We start from the raw sequence: 17,278 nt of genomic DNA on the forward strand, positions 1-17,278 counted from the left end.
AGTACAGTAAGTATCTCAAGTCTAAGTTGATGATCTAAAAAAATTCAAATTGCCAAAGCTACCCAGAATGTGTAAGAATTAAAATACAATGTCATTTATATAAGCAACAACTGGAACAAGAATTTTAGAACTACCCAGTTTCTTACTCTTCTAGCTTTGCTGCTGAACAAAAACTTGACGGATCTAGTCAGGTAAACTTTAACAATCTTCTCCTCTTTGGGAATATTTTTTTACTCAGTTTATACCTATATGCCTGTGATGAACTGTCAAGCTTTCCTCAAAGTCATGCCACTGAGTGCACCAATACTGCATTTTCTTACTAGCTATATCCACAACAAATTAATCCATAGGCCACTCTACATAAAGAAACACAACTCCCTCCCACAAACTTGCAGTACCATTTGTCTACTAAAGACTTACTTTCTCCCACATTAGTGTCAGAAAAATATCAGGAAGAAAATCTGTGCAAACTTTATTTTAGAGAGTTCTTTGAGGAAAACAAAAAAAAAAAAAAAGAAAAAGGAAAACACAGCAAATTCAGGAAAGCAAAACTCTCTAGGGTAAATTATAGATGTGATATGAAATCATTAGACTAATCTTACATAGTGAATACAGATATTAAACAGCTAAGTATTAGGATGAAATACAATAGTGGCAAAGCATAAATACACCTGAGTCCCTAAAAGGTAAACCTTCAATACTGTAACCAAATCCTTATTTCAAAAGTCAGGATGAAAATAATATAAATAGTTGAGCCAAATTCTGTCCTGCTAGAAGGACAACAGCTGAATTTGCTAGCTTATAATTTTTTTTTTCTGAAAGAACATCTACATTTAACTATAGGAATTCATTTAAGACCACAGAAGGTGAGAAGAGTTCTCTTGAACAGAAATAAAAGTACAGTGAATTGAAATAAATAATCAAAATAATTTGGAAATATGTATTACGCTGCTTTCTGCACCTTTAGTGGTCTCCCTCCTTGGAGCTCAAAAACATCCTCTCATTAAGGAGGGTGGGGGTCTTTAGTTTTTCGTTTATTATGTGTATTATATGACACCTTTTTAAAATAACCGGAAAGTCTTAACTACAGACACTGAAATACACCCATGCTAACAAAACAAATCAATATTTCTCCACTGTGTTAGTTGAAATTTTACATTTTGTGCCATGAGCGCAAAGAATGAGGAATTTTTGGTGGCATCTTACCAGTGACTCTCTGAAAACTGTGGACTGGCACAGAAATCTCTCCATCTTTCACTGAATCAGGAGGAGATAGGAAAAGGACATCTGGGAGGGAACTCTTAGGTGCAACAGAAAGGACAAGGTTGTATTGCTGCTCAGGGAGAGGAAGCAATGGGAATAAATGAGATCTCCAAACTTCCAGCTTTCAAAACCATGACCTTAATATCAATGAACTGCCATAAAAAAGGAAGTCTCTGCTTTCCTCCTGTAGCCAACGGATAGAAAAGGCCATCCACTATGTCTCCACTAGTCTCAGGATGCACAGGTACCAAGGTTAGGAGCACTGATTGTCAGCCAATGGCGTTAGAAAGAAATGTTAGAAAGCATTCAGCCACCTATACAAAAGGGGTCTGAAGACAGACAACAGGATGGGCTGGCATGATGAGCATAATCCAGCAGTTCTACTTCCTTGGGAAAAAAAGCCCCAGCAATCTCAGCATCAAGCCTGTATGGCACAATTGCATCCCCACAGAAAGCTGACAGTTGTTTCAGCAGCAGAAGTGTTGTTTCACATCACCTTCTGTGCTGGTACAGCACCAAAGTCATGCAGAGTAAGTTTGTATGGAAATTCAGGAAAGCCTGAACAAGGAACACAGAGAAAAATCCATGAGACAAACTAGCAGGGGAAAGAAAACAAGATGAAACAAAACAAAGCAAACTGAATAAACCAGAACCTGATCAATACTTTCTTATTTAAATATACCAGTAGCATTAAGTATATTCTTTTTTCCAAGTATGCCCAACATTTCCAGCTGGCCAGCTGCTTGTCACTCTTGAAAGATGACACTTACAGAACACTAAGTATGGTAAGCATTTCACTGCTCCAGAGAATTAAGAGTATTTTTCTTCTTGGATGCAAAACAAGACAAAAATTATTAAACACTGTCCCATATATCTTCTATTATAAAAAAAGGCTATTGGGAAATGGTGTATATTTCGCCAAGTTTCCTTTGAGTCAGCTGCAAGGCTCTTACTTGCCAAATGTAGTTAAAATAGAAAGTATAGAAACTGACAGTAACAACTGAATCAAAAGTTTGATGCTGCAGTTTTAATTAAAATCAGAGCTAAGAGAAGATACTGAAAGTTTTGGGGGCTAATATACCTGTTAAAGAAATGTACCAAAGACCAGAAATAAAAAAAGGAAAAAATTATTTAAGCTTTTCTCTATGCATAGATTATGATAGATGCATCATCTATGGCATTTAATGTCTGAAATTTGTTTTATTCTATGAACAAAAATCTTTATTAACTTATTTATACTTTACAATAAAAGTATATTTATAACTTTAGCACATAAACACTACTTGATGTGCTGAAACTATGTGGAAAAAAACCAGAAAATTAGTTATTTAGTTGAATTCATATCTAAAAGCATCTTATTTTACACGTTTCTGGTACATTTTACTAGGCATGCTACACTATTTTCATTGTAGTAAAATCATGTACCAAATATGAAAATCCTAACATACTTGCAGTTCCTTAACATCCCATGGAAGCTTACATTAATAAAATGTCAATGCATCTCTTGGTCTCTACCACAAAAAGAATTTTCCAAGATGTACAAAAGGACACCTGAAGCCTTATGGTATTCCTGGACTTTCTAAAATTCACTCCACCAGCCCCAAGGAACTACAGCAAGTCCCCTGCAGACTCAGGAGGGAGCTGCAGGATTTATTCCGGAGCATGGTGTGGCGTGCAGCCAAAGGAGTCATTTAGCAGAGTTTTTGGCCAAGCAGGAAAGTGTTCCATTTCTTCTGCCATTCATTGAGACCCATGAGGAAACTGAGACAGGAAGTCAGGCTTCCAGATAATAGGAGTGTTCCTAATGATGTCCTTTGGCTCGCAGCACAGAACAGTTCCTCTATGCTCCCCCTTGCTACAACATCTCTCCATATAATTTCCTACTGTAAAGGGGGAACAACAACAACAAAAGCTTTTAAAATTAGTTTTTCTTTGCAACCAACTCAAAGATCCTGGTTAAACTACATGGATTAATTCCTTCTTACTGTGTATCAACAACAACTGTTTGTTTTAAAACAGATGATCATGCTTGGGAATTTTTCTACTGTAATGTCACTTCAAAAAGATTCTCCCATTTCGATGCCTGCATACATATGTGTGTGTATATATATATATATACATACATATATGTATGTATGCATGTGTGTATACATATATATGTGTATGTGCATATATATATATATATATATATATATATATATATATATATATATAAAACAAAACACCAGAAAAACAGTTACACCATGATTACCCCGTTACCTCTTGACTGCACTGTAATGGACTGTTGGAAAAAATACACCTCCAGTAAGTTTCAGTAAAGTGACCCCTAATACAATTTTTCTTCAGCCTTAAATTCTGACTTCACTAAGGTGAACGCCATCATGAGATGAATGGCAATTCATCTCATGAGAAGTAACAAGAGATCCTGAGAGGAAGTACAGCCTAAGAGTTCGGCCTTATACATTGTAAAGTATTTAGTATTCATACATGAATGTGCGAGGACACAAAAGTAGGTTAAAAAATTAAAACACTGCTTTATCGTAAATGGAAAGAAACCCCCCAAAAATCACCTTCATTGGTGATTCACTATCCAGAGTGTAGCTCCCTGCTGTACAGCCCACATCATGGCCCACCTAACACAACCCAGGGTCTGTAACACATCATTGCTGCAGGTTCTTCTTCATCCCACCTGTTGGATTTGCTGTATCTCATGGCAGGGTATGAGGCAGTGCTATTTTAGCTCGGGTAGTCCAAAGAGATGAAAGTTTGCAAGGAAGGTAGCTTCCTTTTCTTAGACCAGTCTTGCAGAAAGAAAAACAGTAACTTCCTGACACAAAATCTTTATAAGCCAAGGCATTTTACCAGGTGTAAGTGTTATTGAACAATCCACAGTGTCCAAAAGCAAAACCAAAAGATCTGTGCAAGAACAATTTATCCATATTTAACTGAATGACAGCTTGGAATAAAATACCACTAGGAATTTTTATATGTGTATCATTAACAAAAAGTCACTAATTTAGCAGCAGATAAACTACAGAGAGCAGTTTGACCTGCAGGGAAAAAGCCCTCACAGAAATTTCTGCTGGAAATCATCTGTGGCTGCAGAGGGCTCAGTACAGGATGATTCCCCTATCATTTGCATGTCAGCTTTACCTGATTACCTGACTTTGCCTAGCAAATAACCCATACTCTAAGCACCTATCTTGCCTTAAACACTGATACCCATGACTCCTCAGCCAACAAGCAGGAAGGGAAACTAAATCCAGAAGTGATTCTGAAGAGGGCAGGAAGGAAAGATGTAGAGCGTGTTTGGCTGTCCCCTGGGGGGCAAGGAATCCCTGCAGCCCCATTAGTTCAGGAGCAAATCTTACACATGCTCCTTTCCAATGGACAGCCAGCTGTACAAAGGGTTTATTTCCATATCACTACAGCATAAAAGGAATCATAACTGAGGAATTACACAAAGAATGACTGGGAATGTTAACTTTTTTTCCATTAGCACTTGCAAGTGCATCCAAAATCTTATCTAGGTCTTTGCTGATTTTGATGAGACATCATCTGCTTCTTGGAAGGAGAAAAACATTTCTCCACTGATAAAATCTAGGGTATTTCAGGTCAACGAAGTCAAACCAGATTATGTGAGCAGAAACCAAGGGTCAAATATTTTTTCTTCTTCTATAAGATTATGTAGTTAGAAATAAGGATTACTATTTATGTTCATTTTTGTTGATTTTTTCCTTATGGCTGCTATTTAGTCGGACCTTGCTCATAATTAGGAAAGACAAACAAAATATTTGGAAAGACTTGATTATAAGTGTAAGTAATTCAGGAAATTATTTGATTTCTTGTACAAATTTGAACCTATAATGTCTAGATCAATAAATCAGTAAAAATACATTATATGTGATGGAACGCTATACCATACACCAAATAAATCTAAGACACATTATTAAAAATCTCAAAAACTAGCCAAGAAAAATTAATTTTGTCCAAGTTGATAAAGATTGTCATGACTTTAGCTGGCTCTCCACGTTTCTGATTTAAAGAATCATAGAATAGGTTGCATTTCTCACTAACATTTCAGCTTTAGCTAAAAGATCTGTATATCTCCATAAACACATTGCTGGTCTAGGAGGCATCTTTGAATTTGGCTCTCTTCCATAATGCAAAAGGAAGCGTATGTTATAAATTCTCTTTACTCATGCCTCACTTCTGTAGACACACTGACTGTGATCCATCAGCACTACAATCCATATTTAATTCAACTTCTTCCAAATTAAAGGTATTATGAATGAAAACATCCAAAAGGCTTGGAGTAGGTTTCTGTATTTCCACCTGTATTTCATGTGTGAAAGGTTTTCACCCTCAAGAATGCAGATAAAAAACTGGAGGAAAAAAAAAAAAAGAGGAAACCCCTCTCCTACATTCTCTGCTCTCTATCACTCCTGCAATTTAGTGATCAAAGGACAAAAAAACTGTAGAAAGTGAACCTTTTCATGAAGGGGAAAGATTTTTCTCCTTACTTCTTTCCCTTATCAGGTAACTCTAGAAAAGTCTGTAACTAAATTCAAGAACTTTCTTCAACAAGAATTGTCAGTCAAATCTAGACTCATTTATCACCTGCAGGTCTCACTCTGGCCATGATTTAAGTTCAACACACTGAGGAAACAACATCAGAAAGAAAACTCAAGTTTTCAGAACACAAAAGTAACAAACTATTTGGGCAAATGCAAGATTTGCAGAGTTAGGCTATGGTGTAAGGTTACTTAGTTCTGCACAGTAATTTAAAGCTTTTCCAATCCATCCAAGCTACACATAGCTCTGGGGAAATAAAACAAAAAAACTTTCTGCTCCCTTCTCATTTTGCCATTAACCAATTCTTCAATTTATTACATAAATGGGGATATTAGTACACCCGTTCCTCATAGTTTTCTGAGATCTCTTTAGTTTCCAACAGCCTCTGGATTAGAAAATGTGTTAATTTTGGGATATTGAAAATCACTGAAAAAACTTTCAGGGCTTGTCAAACTTTACCTAATGGTACATGATTGACCTCAGTTTCACATGCCTGCTGTATTTTGTAACAAATGGCTTATTATCTTTACATTTCAGATTTACAGATAAGAAACTGTGTATGCAACTGCAACCATCATGTTCATCAGCATCTTTAGTCATTTATCAGATTGCCCAATTAATAGAATATTCAGCTATGACAAGAAGAAACCTATCTCTAAAGGTTGAGAAACTGTTGCAGTAATCAAAATCCAGTCTTATCTCCTGTGGCTTCTCATAAAGAGAAAAAAAGAAAATCAGATGCTCTTCAAGCTGCTGGATTTTTTTCACACCCCAGTCCAGCAAGAAAGAACCTGTAATCACAAGGTCACTGAATGCAAGATTTCATGATACTCTTGTGTTAGTGATGACAACTATAGAAACTGGGGCAAGAATCCAACTGCCTTCATTGATGTGCCTGCAATGCATGTGAGCACATGCATACAAGCAAGCCATAGCCCAAGTACACAGAAATAAATTAGTTAGCTCTGCTTATTACCTACTTACCTATAAACACTATCTCTAAAGTAGCTGGACACGTTCTCACTGAGTCCAAAGGCCTCTAGGTCAGATTTACACACAAGTTACCTTGGCATTTATAAGTGGGGGAAAAGAAAAAAGAAGAAAAGCACCCACACAATCTGTACACATGACTTTAAAGAGCCTCTATAGATACTTCTTTAGGCATCTATGCTTCAATGGGAGCTCCTTATGTGGTCAGGTGAGCGTGTGCATACGTGTGGTTTATAGATAAACGTGTACAAGTGCTCCACTGGACCCATACTAACAACCTATAAACATTGGTGAATGCAGTTTTCTTCTATTGTTGGTCAATGTGTTTACAGTGATATTGAGCTTTGAAATTCATTCACATCCCAAAATAGCTAAATTGCATTTATCTTTTAGGCATGCTGCAAGACATGCGTTTCTGACATAGCACTTAGGGAGGGCTGAGGAACAAAGGAACTGCAACACTGGATCATATCCAAGGTCCTGTCTTTGACAGCAGTCACCACCAGCTGCTTCACAGAAAGAAACAAGAATTTGCAGTAGGTAGACAGGGATAATCTTGCCACATATTGGGGCTCCTCCACTAAATACTGGGTTGAACTCTGAAGCCTGAGGTATATATCCATTTGAAAATCATTACTGTTATCATTTCTAAATATCAGCCCTTCAGATACCCCTGCTACCTATGTAAATGTCATATCATATATCCAAATACTGACTTCATGGAATGCTTTAGATTTCAATCTAAAAAAGAGTTGCATAAAATCCCCACGTCTCCTAGTCTCAGTTCTGAATTTTCCACTTCAGAATTTAAAAGACTAACAGAAGTAGAAACAAATATCTTCTATTTTATTTTGTTGTGTTATTTCTGAAATTGTTCATGTTCATCATGTTCCTTCTCTTTCATCTTCTCTTTGCTAACTTTAAATATTTTTACCCTGTTTTCATTAAACAGTTTTTCCAATAATGTAACCTTGGGGGAATTAAATACCCATGCAAACCTGGTTCCTTAGCAATTTACAGGCTGAATTAATACTTTTTGTCTAAGGGTTTATTGTGGGTTATTCTTTAACAATTTCTTTTTCCAAGCATAAAAGATTAATCTCTGTAAGTTATCAGAACATAATGCAATTATGGCATATCAGTAACAACAGAAAAAGGATTCCACAATTCAGTTCTGAATCAATAGTCTTGAAGCGTTCCATAGTTAAAGACCGAGTAGTTTGTATTATGACAAAAGGATGGGCTGATAGACATATCAAAGATGAACAAAAATGAAGAACATAAAAAAATGGATAACATGCCTTCAACATGGTGCTGACAATTTTTCATGGAGACACACTACGCTCTTCATTAGAAAAGGGCTAAGCAGGTTGCCTGAACACAAAATACCTAATTTATCCATTTCTCTATACATTTATACAAGGCATGAAGAATTATAAGTCTGGAAACAGTTGTAAACTAGTGTGGCATAACCTACCTACAAATAAAGCTGAAGTAAGAGCATGATTGTAAGAGTACTGTTGAGTAAGGGAAAAATGCAAGTACAAGTGAAAAAGATGTATGCTAATTTGTTATAAATATAAGGACATTTTACCAGATGGAGAAATTGGGCAGTTCATCGTCATGTTCTCACACCCGCAGAGTTGTTCTAAAACTACTCCTCATGAAAGCAAATATAATTCACTCTGCAAGTAAACTGCTTAAGTAAATCTTGATATTATATAAGGACCATATGAAATTATTTTCTTTGCTTATCTGAACACATCATCTAGAAACATTGGAAACTCTCCCTTTTTGGCCACTCTTTGGACAATCACTGTGCCCTAAGCAAAATTCTTTGTACACTTTCAGGAAAGTGGAAAAGTATTGAAGGTCTTTAGTGCTACAATGCCCATGACAGCAAGAACGTACCTAAGTAGCACCTATTAAAACATCAGACACCAATAAAATTGATTTTCTTTTGTTTAATAACAATTAAACTTGTTGCTAGGAGTATATTTAACTGCTGTTACCAGCGTGAGAATAATGTAACTCATCTGTGCAGCTATTTTGTTCCAACCTCCCCAGCTGGTGTCCTTGTCCCTTCACTTCTTACAAGAGCTGATACCTAAATTCCACCATACAATTTACAATAACCAAGAATCAAAATGTGGCTGGAAAGGTACTGGCACCTTTCAAATGCAGCAATGAGTCTTTGTCATTCAGTTTCTGTAGGAAGACACATGAAATTCATGAGGGCAGCATGACAGAGAATTTCCAAAGTCAGATTTAAATGCACTGAAAATTAATTTTAAAATAAACATCCTTCCTTTGCAATTTTATATCCTTATTTTGCTGATTATTTCCTGATCAAGCATCACTTATAACCATCAGAATGAAGGAAAAAATTTCAAAAATCAATTCTAGTCAATTATTGATGGGCCTTTTTATCATGGAAGTATATATAGCAAAGAAACTGGTTTAATAAACACTGCATATCCTATTAGGCATCGTATTTCACGCACCTCAAGATAAAAATAGGAGTTATTTTAGAATAATATTGATTTTTTGGCATTTTGGTCTTGACAATCTCTGTTTAGTAATATTAAAAAGAAAACCCACAAACCTACATTTTGGAGCATTATTGCTCTGTAAGAGCTATCTGATTGTGCTCAAATATTTTCAAACATCTGAAACTCATTTATAGCCACTCAACATTTGCACTTGCAGACCATTAGGTGGGCAAAACTCCCCCCAGAAAGCCATGTGAGAGTATCTGTTTGAGTGGGAGCTGCCTCCGTAACAGTCTGCAGGAGAAATCACTCACATGGGTGGCACACCAACACTCTGAATGTGTCCACACACACACTTCCCAGCTCAACCTGTTCTGACACAGTACTATTTATACAACCTTTACTCTCCAAGTACTGAGAGTCATCCTATTCCTGCTGACCAGCCAGGGACTGTCTTCACATCCATGAGTCCAACAGAGAGAGAAGGTTCATGTATGTGTTCTGTATAAACATTTGTAGCTGGATATTTCAGGACTGGCTGTGCAGTGCTTAACAGATCATTGCAGCCCACTGAGCATCCAGCACGAGGCCTCTGAGAACATGCTGGTCACACACAGCCCACTCATCTTTCTCCTCCCCCTCATTTCCAGCTGTGAGCACAGGTGCCCAGTTTCTTTGCTACAGAGCTATCAAAGCACTAGAGGACAATCTTACAGAAAGCCTGATGATGAACTAGAAGTTATGTTTGGAGGGAATAACTGGTAATTGTAAGCAAGAGAAAAACACATCAAGGGAAGAATACAGGGAGGAGTAGAAGACTGGTCAGGCAGCAGAGGGGAAAAGCTGAAAAGCAAGTAAAAAGTGCATTCAGTGGAAGGGGAATCCAGAAGCAAGGGAACTCGCCATAGTAACAATGAAAGAAATTATAGGAAAAGAAGTAGGAGATGCACAGCAGACACAAAGAATGAATATGCATTAAAACACATTAACAGATTGGCCATTAGCTCTCAGCCAAGAAAAATATCCTGACAAGACAGAACTAAAAATACACAAAGATTTCTCTAGTCACACTTTCAGTTCTGTTACTCTGAAGAGATGTAGTAGGGAGGTGGAAAGAGGTTCCTTCTGGTTAAGAATGGGGGGTATGGACTGCATTCAATAATGACTGAAACAAGTAGATTAGAAAGATCCTAAAGAGGCTGAGAAATGCCTGAAAAACCCTATGAAATGCTGCTCATCCAACTGAAAGCTTTGAAAGGCCAAAACTTAGTTTTGCTCTGTAATACTGCTCTTAGAATATATCTTTTCTACAGATACATATTAAACCTAAAAAGTATATACCATAATATTTTTCCTAAGTTGAAAGCCAGACTGTAAAAAGCTATTTCAATTTAAGGATAAATACATCTTGTCTAAACAAAGACTAGAGATTTCTTCCGTTGTTTATTCACTGTTATAAAATTTAGACTATTATAATGCATCCAGGAAGACGAAAGAGAAGTCTTTCTCTCCACAAGGTCCACTGTGTTTGTGAAAACCAGAAGTTAAATCTCAGATCTTACAGCTTTTGCATTTTACAGACCTTCTGTCACTACCACGCACCACAGACACAATTTTCTCTCCAAAAAGAAGTGAATGAAATTATGTCATAAGCCTATCAACCCCATTGTCCAGAGGGGCAATCAGAATGACATAAGGCAGATGTCCAGGTGTGGTGAATGTTTCAGAGCTTGCCTTGGGGACTTGATTCCAAGCTCAATTAGATTTGTTAGTCAGACTCGTTTTGCAGTGATGTAATACTGCTCCTTGCAGGTCACTCGTTTGACACACCGGATATATATTCAGAAACAGACGCCTATGGAAAGTGGTCTGGACATGAAATTTAGCCTTCAGTGTGGAAGGATATTCACAAAGTTAGAACATAAAGCATATCCATTTAATGTAGTTATCCCAGAGTTTCATACTAAATTAATCTTTTCAGTGAAGCCAAGGACAAAAAGAACTTGATGTTCTCACAAATCTCTTTCAAAGGTGTTGTGATACCACATTTAAGGCCATAAAAGATAAAGTAATGGTGGAGAATTCTGGGGCAAAAAAATCTTTAAAAGCTAAATTTGTCAGTTGTCTTATTTACCCTATAAGTTTATCCACAGCAGGATGGAAACCAGTTGGGAAGACTATTCAGAAAAGCTTGTTTCTGTTTCAGCTGCCTACACTATGCATTTACTACATGAACAGTCACAGTTCTGTCAATCTGGCAAGTGATATTAGCAGCACAACCTCTATATTAGTACAAACTGCACAATATAGCTTTAAGAGTCTACTACATGACTGAACTATAAATATGAAAGATCTTGATTACCTAAATCATGCAACAGATTCAAAATATATAATCAGAGGCTTTAAGGATCTTCCTATTACCAGAATGCACAATTAGAATGATTGCAACTGAACACGCATCCCAGAGCACAAGAGGGAAACTAAAATAAAAATGTAGAGGTATAGAAAGCTGCTGCTACAACATCAGGAAACAATAGTCAGACTACAGTTACAAATGACACTGCATAATAATTGTACTTAACGTTTACCATCAATCATTCCTGTTCAGCTACTTTACAAATAAAAGACATTACTAGGTTTGATGCTTCAGTGATGTGAGAAATACTAATTTCCCTGCTATGGACAATCCAAACTTTTTTTATTATTATTTATAAAGTAAACAAACAAGTTCCTTAAATTCTCAAAGGAGGTAGAAATGGACATGTAAGGACAGTCTGTCTTAATTTTCTCTAATTCTCAATCAGGCAGGCATGCATTTGACATACAGAATTTGACATACAGAATTTGTTCTTAGTCAAATAACTGCATGCTAATGAACTTTCAAGATATAAAGTTGTAAATTTAATTGTCTTTAATATTCTTTCTTTTGACATTTTTATCTAGCTTCACTGAGGGAAAAAATAAAAGCAATTCATGTATCATTTGAAAGGAAAAAAAAAACCCAATTAACTGGGTTTTGGCAGGGGGAGTAATCCAAACTAACTGCAGTGAAAACTGTAAAAGTTTCATTTTCCTTGGGAGAATTTCCCCTAGTGCAAGACAAAATTTCTGGTGCGAAAATAAACCAAAAAATCCAGGCCCACAAAAGGGGAAAATAATAGTCCAAGGAACTCAGCTTCAAGCTTATTCCCCAAATCTTTAACATTTGTTTTAGTAAGTGAAATACCTCACAGAAGAAATGCTAAGAGAGATTTATTTATCTGAGGACAGACAGCTGTCCAGAGGCTGAAACAGACCTCAGCACTGTGGCTATACAACAAAACTAAGACTTCTTGCCTAATCTCCCACAGTTCATGGTATTTTAATTGGAAGTCCACACCAGAGTACACCCACTTTTTTTATTTGCTTTGTTTTGTTTTAGGAAAACAAAGTTGTTGAGAAAACAAAACAAAAGCCTTCAAGAAACCTTGAATATCAACTAAGTGCAGTCTATGAACAAGTATTACAGGATGGGAAATGATTTTTCTAGCCATCTCACTCTCTATATATTTCAGCTGATATCCTGAGTAAGTTATAAATTGTGTTAAGAATGGAAAGGATGGAAAACCTTCAGGAATCCACAGATAAATGCAGGTGCATGCTGCAATCTGAAAAGTCTGGTGATGCTCCTTGAAATCTAACTCAGCATTTTCCTCTTTGGAGTGATATTTGATTATACAAATGCTGATCTATGTCCTTAGATTTAGAGTATGGCATTCCCAGTTTCACATCTTCTAGCAAATCAGATCTTGAAGATGAACTAAGAATGCCTTACACTTGAACTCGCAACGGTAAACACTGAGGGCAATATCCTGCAGAGAGACACAAGGAAATATCCGAGACATCAGAAGCACAGAAACTGTGTTACATCACATCCCGCTGTTACAGTGTGCCAGCATTCTTGTCTTAAGGAGGAGTAGCATGACCCAAAATTCACACACAGGTTAAAGGTCTGCAGACAAAGCTACGGGAAACCACACAGCTCATCAAGCTCTTCTGCACAATGTCAACAGCTTCCTTCCAATGGTTCTTTCCCCAACAGCATCACAACATTTTTCCAGGCCCTTCTCTTCCCTGAAGTCCAGGGGTCCCAATGTGCTGGCTTGACTGCTGAGACTGTACTTTGGGGTTGTTGCAAACAATAGCTGCTCTTTTAGATGCAAATCAGTTCCAGAAACACCTCCTGGTTCTACAGGGCATCCAACAGACACCTGTCATCTGTAGATTTTTCACAAAGCTGGAAGTATTGTAAGAAATGTACTTTTCAGCCTCTATTACATCCCACACTGTGCTGCTCCCGGGAATTTTAAGTCAAAGCAACAGTGTGATTCTAGACACATTCACTAAAATGATCCCTTCCTTGTGAAAATATTAAAATACGCATATAGTACCTATAAAAAAATCCCACAGAATACCCACACAGAACCTTTCTGAGGCTGTCACATTGTGTTTCTGGTAAATTTCTTCCATTTTTTTTCACAATAAAACAGGAAGAAAGGGACCTACCAAAAGAACATTTATTCACCAGAGGTAGGTATCATAGACATATAGAGTTATGACTTCATCTAACTATGGATCTGATGCCTCATGTATTTCTTTCTGTCACAAGATTATAAACGTAGTCTGTGCAGTAAAAACAAAGCAACAAACACAACTCACCAGAGAAAACTTGAACTCTAGTAACTTCCAAAATACAAGTGAAACAATCTTGCATTAGCAAGATGCAATTTGCAGTAGGTCAAATTACTCTAGCATGTCTAAAATTTGCACAGGTATCGCTGGAGTTTTTGAAGCATATCATCAGGTAAAACCAAAAATTACTTTGGGTCTTTGCTGAGTTGCAGAAATTCACGTATATCTGGCTCCTAACACTGACCCAACTGAGCAGCCTGAACAGCTTAAATAACAAACAAACAAACAAAAAACTTTTACAGCCTCAGCTGCAGGCCCTCAACATGCAGTAAAAGCGGGTGTTAATTATATCTACAAAGCTTGCATACCTTGGGCGTTATCTCAGCAAGGATTCTCTTATTTTATCCTGTTACCTTGCACATAGAGTGACACATAAATTAGAGTGTGAACATCTCACACCCCTGAGTGTGAAGCCTGGCTTTGTCCTTCTCTAGGACCCCACTGTGGAACCCATCCTGATGGCAGAGATGAGTAAATTTACTCCTGGGAGTCCAAAACCCAGCCCAGACAATAAGAGCAGACCTAGGGAGAGCACACACTTGGGCTATGCTGTTAAAAGAGGCTGAGCACCCGCTACTCCCAGCATCTTTGATCAGGCACCAGTACTTTACAGGCTGAGATTAATGGAGCCTTTAAGAAAGGTCTAGCAGGAAAAGTAAATTGGGAAATACTCTTGGAGGATCAGCTTTCATTGATATATAGGGCTTTCAATTTGTTAAAAATTATGGGTACCTGATACACACCCAGTGTGCAACAGTGAGGTGCATTTTTATTTCTGAAGAATTGCCACACAATAAGAAGTAAACAAAAAAAATGTGTTTTCTTTTACTGGATGGAGAACCTCAAAGTGACAGCTTTTAAGACTAAGAAGAACTACACACAGGTAACTCTTTATACACCTACCTGTCTGCCATCCCTGTAGTACCTAAGCTCCCTATCCTTGTGAAGCAGCACAAGTAAGAGCTTAAATAAAATGTTTCTGTGGGCCAAATTTTCCAAACAAATGCTTCTTTCTCCAGGCAAAACAAAGTGATGGCAGAGAATTGGCAATGCAGATCAAATTGCAGTCTCCTACTGTTGTCTTTCTCTCATGCATAACCTCAAAACAGTTAGTATCATGAATTATAATTGCTAATTATTCCCACTATGAAAAAAGAATCCCACAGCAAACTGAGAGTAAATATGCATTTCTTATTATATGAAATGGTGCATATGAGTCTTCAAGAATTACAGACCAGAAGAGTTCAGGTTAACAATGACCAACCAGTTACTTATACTCATTTGTGAGTGCTAATTGAGGAAAAAGTACTGTTTTGTTTGCAGTTGCTTCTGTTCTTTTTGAACCTGAACATTCTTCAGTTATAAGCAAGTCAGACCTAACAATTCACACTTAGGAACAAAATATTTTTGTGATTAGAAAAACAGAGTGTCTGCATATTGGCATATATGTACACCACATTCTCTTCAATAAATTAAAGAAAACCACACAGCTATAGTGAACACAACCTTTGGCTGAACTAGTTTTCAGAATATAAAATAACTAATTAATGCAAAGGAGGCTGCTAGAAAACTTGAGCGCTTGTTGAACAATAGAACTGTTGGGCATGGACAACCGCTGCTGTTGATAACACCTTGGGGAGGATAAAAAAGCATCACCGAGGTACAGTTATCTACTGAAATACCAGTGGACGCAGTTCCTGAGGTCAATTCTTGTCACTGATAACTTCAATGGGCGAAGGATTGTATCTGGTACTGAAGAGGCTGCGGTTCTGTATCAGCGGGATAAACATTCTAGAAAGCCACCGTACAAAGTGAGGAGCGGCTGTAGCTCATCTCTTCCCGCACGGTTTGGAAAGGGATGTGTCGGGCTGGGAGCGGGCGGGAGGCAGGAACGCCGTGGAACACCGGCCGGGGTTCCGAGAGCGGGACGCGTGGGCTCGCCCGGCTGAAACCGCGGCAGACACTCGCCACCCCCGCGGAACCCTCCCGCATCCACATCCCGGGCCCGCCCCGGCCCACGGGAAGGGGTGCCCGGCCGGGGAGCGACAGGTTGGGATGGAAGAAGGCTGGAGGGAGGCGGAGGCGGCACCGCGGGCCGGGCCCCGGGGGAAGCCGCCACCCTCTGGCGGAGCCCGGCCCGGCCGCTCCGTGCTCCCGGTGCTGCGGGGCACAGTCCCGCCCCGACACCTTCGAACCCCGCCGAAATGCTCTCTGCAACTTCCGCGGCTCCGGCGGCGCCGTCACCCGAGCGCTCCTCGGCCGGCACGACGCCCCCGGGGCCGCGGAGCGCTGGCGGCCGGGCCAGCCCTGCCCGCCGGGCCAGCCCTGCCCGCCGCCGCGCCCCTCTCCCAGCCCAGCCGGAGACCCTAGGGAAGTAAGTGGGAAGTCCCAGAAAAGCAGGTCCCGGGCACCTTCCCCAGCTGAGGGGGCTGGACGTAGGGCGCCGGCTGCGCTCGCCGCCGCTGCCCCGGGAGGGAGCAGGTGAGGCCGGGACTCCCCCTCACGCACCCCGCGTAAATAAAGCCGAGACAAAGTCACCATCTGGGGAGGGGGCGGGGAGCTGCATTAGACGTGGAAGTCACTTACCGGCTTTGCAAGGATCCTTATAATCTATCGCCTCGGTTTTATCCTCTTCAGTGAAATCGTAAGTGTAGTCATAATCGAGGCCAGAGCAGGAAGAAGGCTTCCCGCAGACAGTCCACCCGGCCAGCCACAGTGCCATCCTCCAGCAAAGCATCTTCATCCTCCCTCGGGCGGAGAGGTGGCGAGCAGGGCGAGGGTGAACTAGGCGGCCGGCTCTGCTGTCCACGCCGGCTTGGGAAAGGAGGGTAAGGGATGGAGAAACCATAGGTTTTGGGGGAGGTTGGTATTTTTTATCTTCTCCACCTGGAGTCTCTTCCAAGAGACGGTGCTCCCTAGGTAGCCACAGTCAGACGGGTGCGACACAGAGTGAGGAGCATGAGCGCCGCTGCCCCCCCTGCCCCCTCGCCGGGGAAAAGTCGCTGGGTGTGTGGGTGGGCGCAGGGGGTGGACTCAGGCCGGGAGATCCTGTCTGTCAGGGCTTCCCCTCGCCTCTGTCAAAGCCCAGCCAAACTTCCCGCGGAGGAGGAGGCGGCGGCGGCGGCTGCTGCCCGCGTCCCGCTCCGCGCCCGGCCCGCGCCCCGCTGCGCGCCCGCCGACCGCCGCGCCGCCGACCCCGGTCCCGCTGATGCTGCCAGAAGATGGAT

The 17,278-nt window shown here is 39.8% G+C and overlaps 1 protein-coding gene across 2 annotated transcripts in view; it reads right to left on the minus strand.

Moving 5' to 3' along the window:
* The window catches only part of TLL1 (tolloid like 1), a 126,368-nt gene extending 109,316 nt beyond the window's left edge, over positions 1-17,052 (minus strand). Inside the window, exon 1 of one of the 2 annotated variants that reach the window (XM_086891088.1) lies at positions 16,638-17,052. In XM_086891088.1, the coding sequence (XP_086747214.1) occupies positions 16,638-16,899 (262 nt within the window). In that variant the 5' untranslated portion in view covers positions 16,900-17,052. The remainder of the gene's footprint in view (positions 1-16,637) is intronic. The other variant, XM_086891102.1, reaches the window with a different exon arrangement.
* Positions 17,053-17,278: the final 226 nt, after the last annotated feature.

The sequence above is a fragment of the Cyanistes caeruleus genome, chromosome 5, assembly GCF_971803275.1.
Source record: "Cyanistes caeruleus chromosome 5, bCyaCae1.hap1.1, whole genome shotgun sequence".
Classification (NCBI taxonomy): domain Eukaryota; kingdom Metazoa; phylum Chordata; class Aves; order Passeriformes; family Paridae; genus Cyanistes; species Cyanistes caeruleus.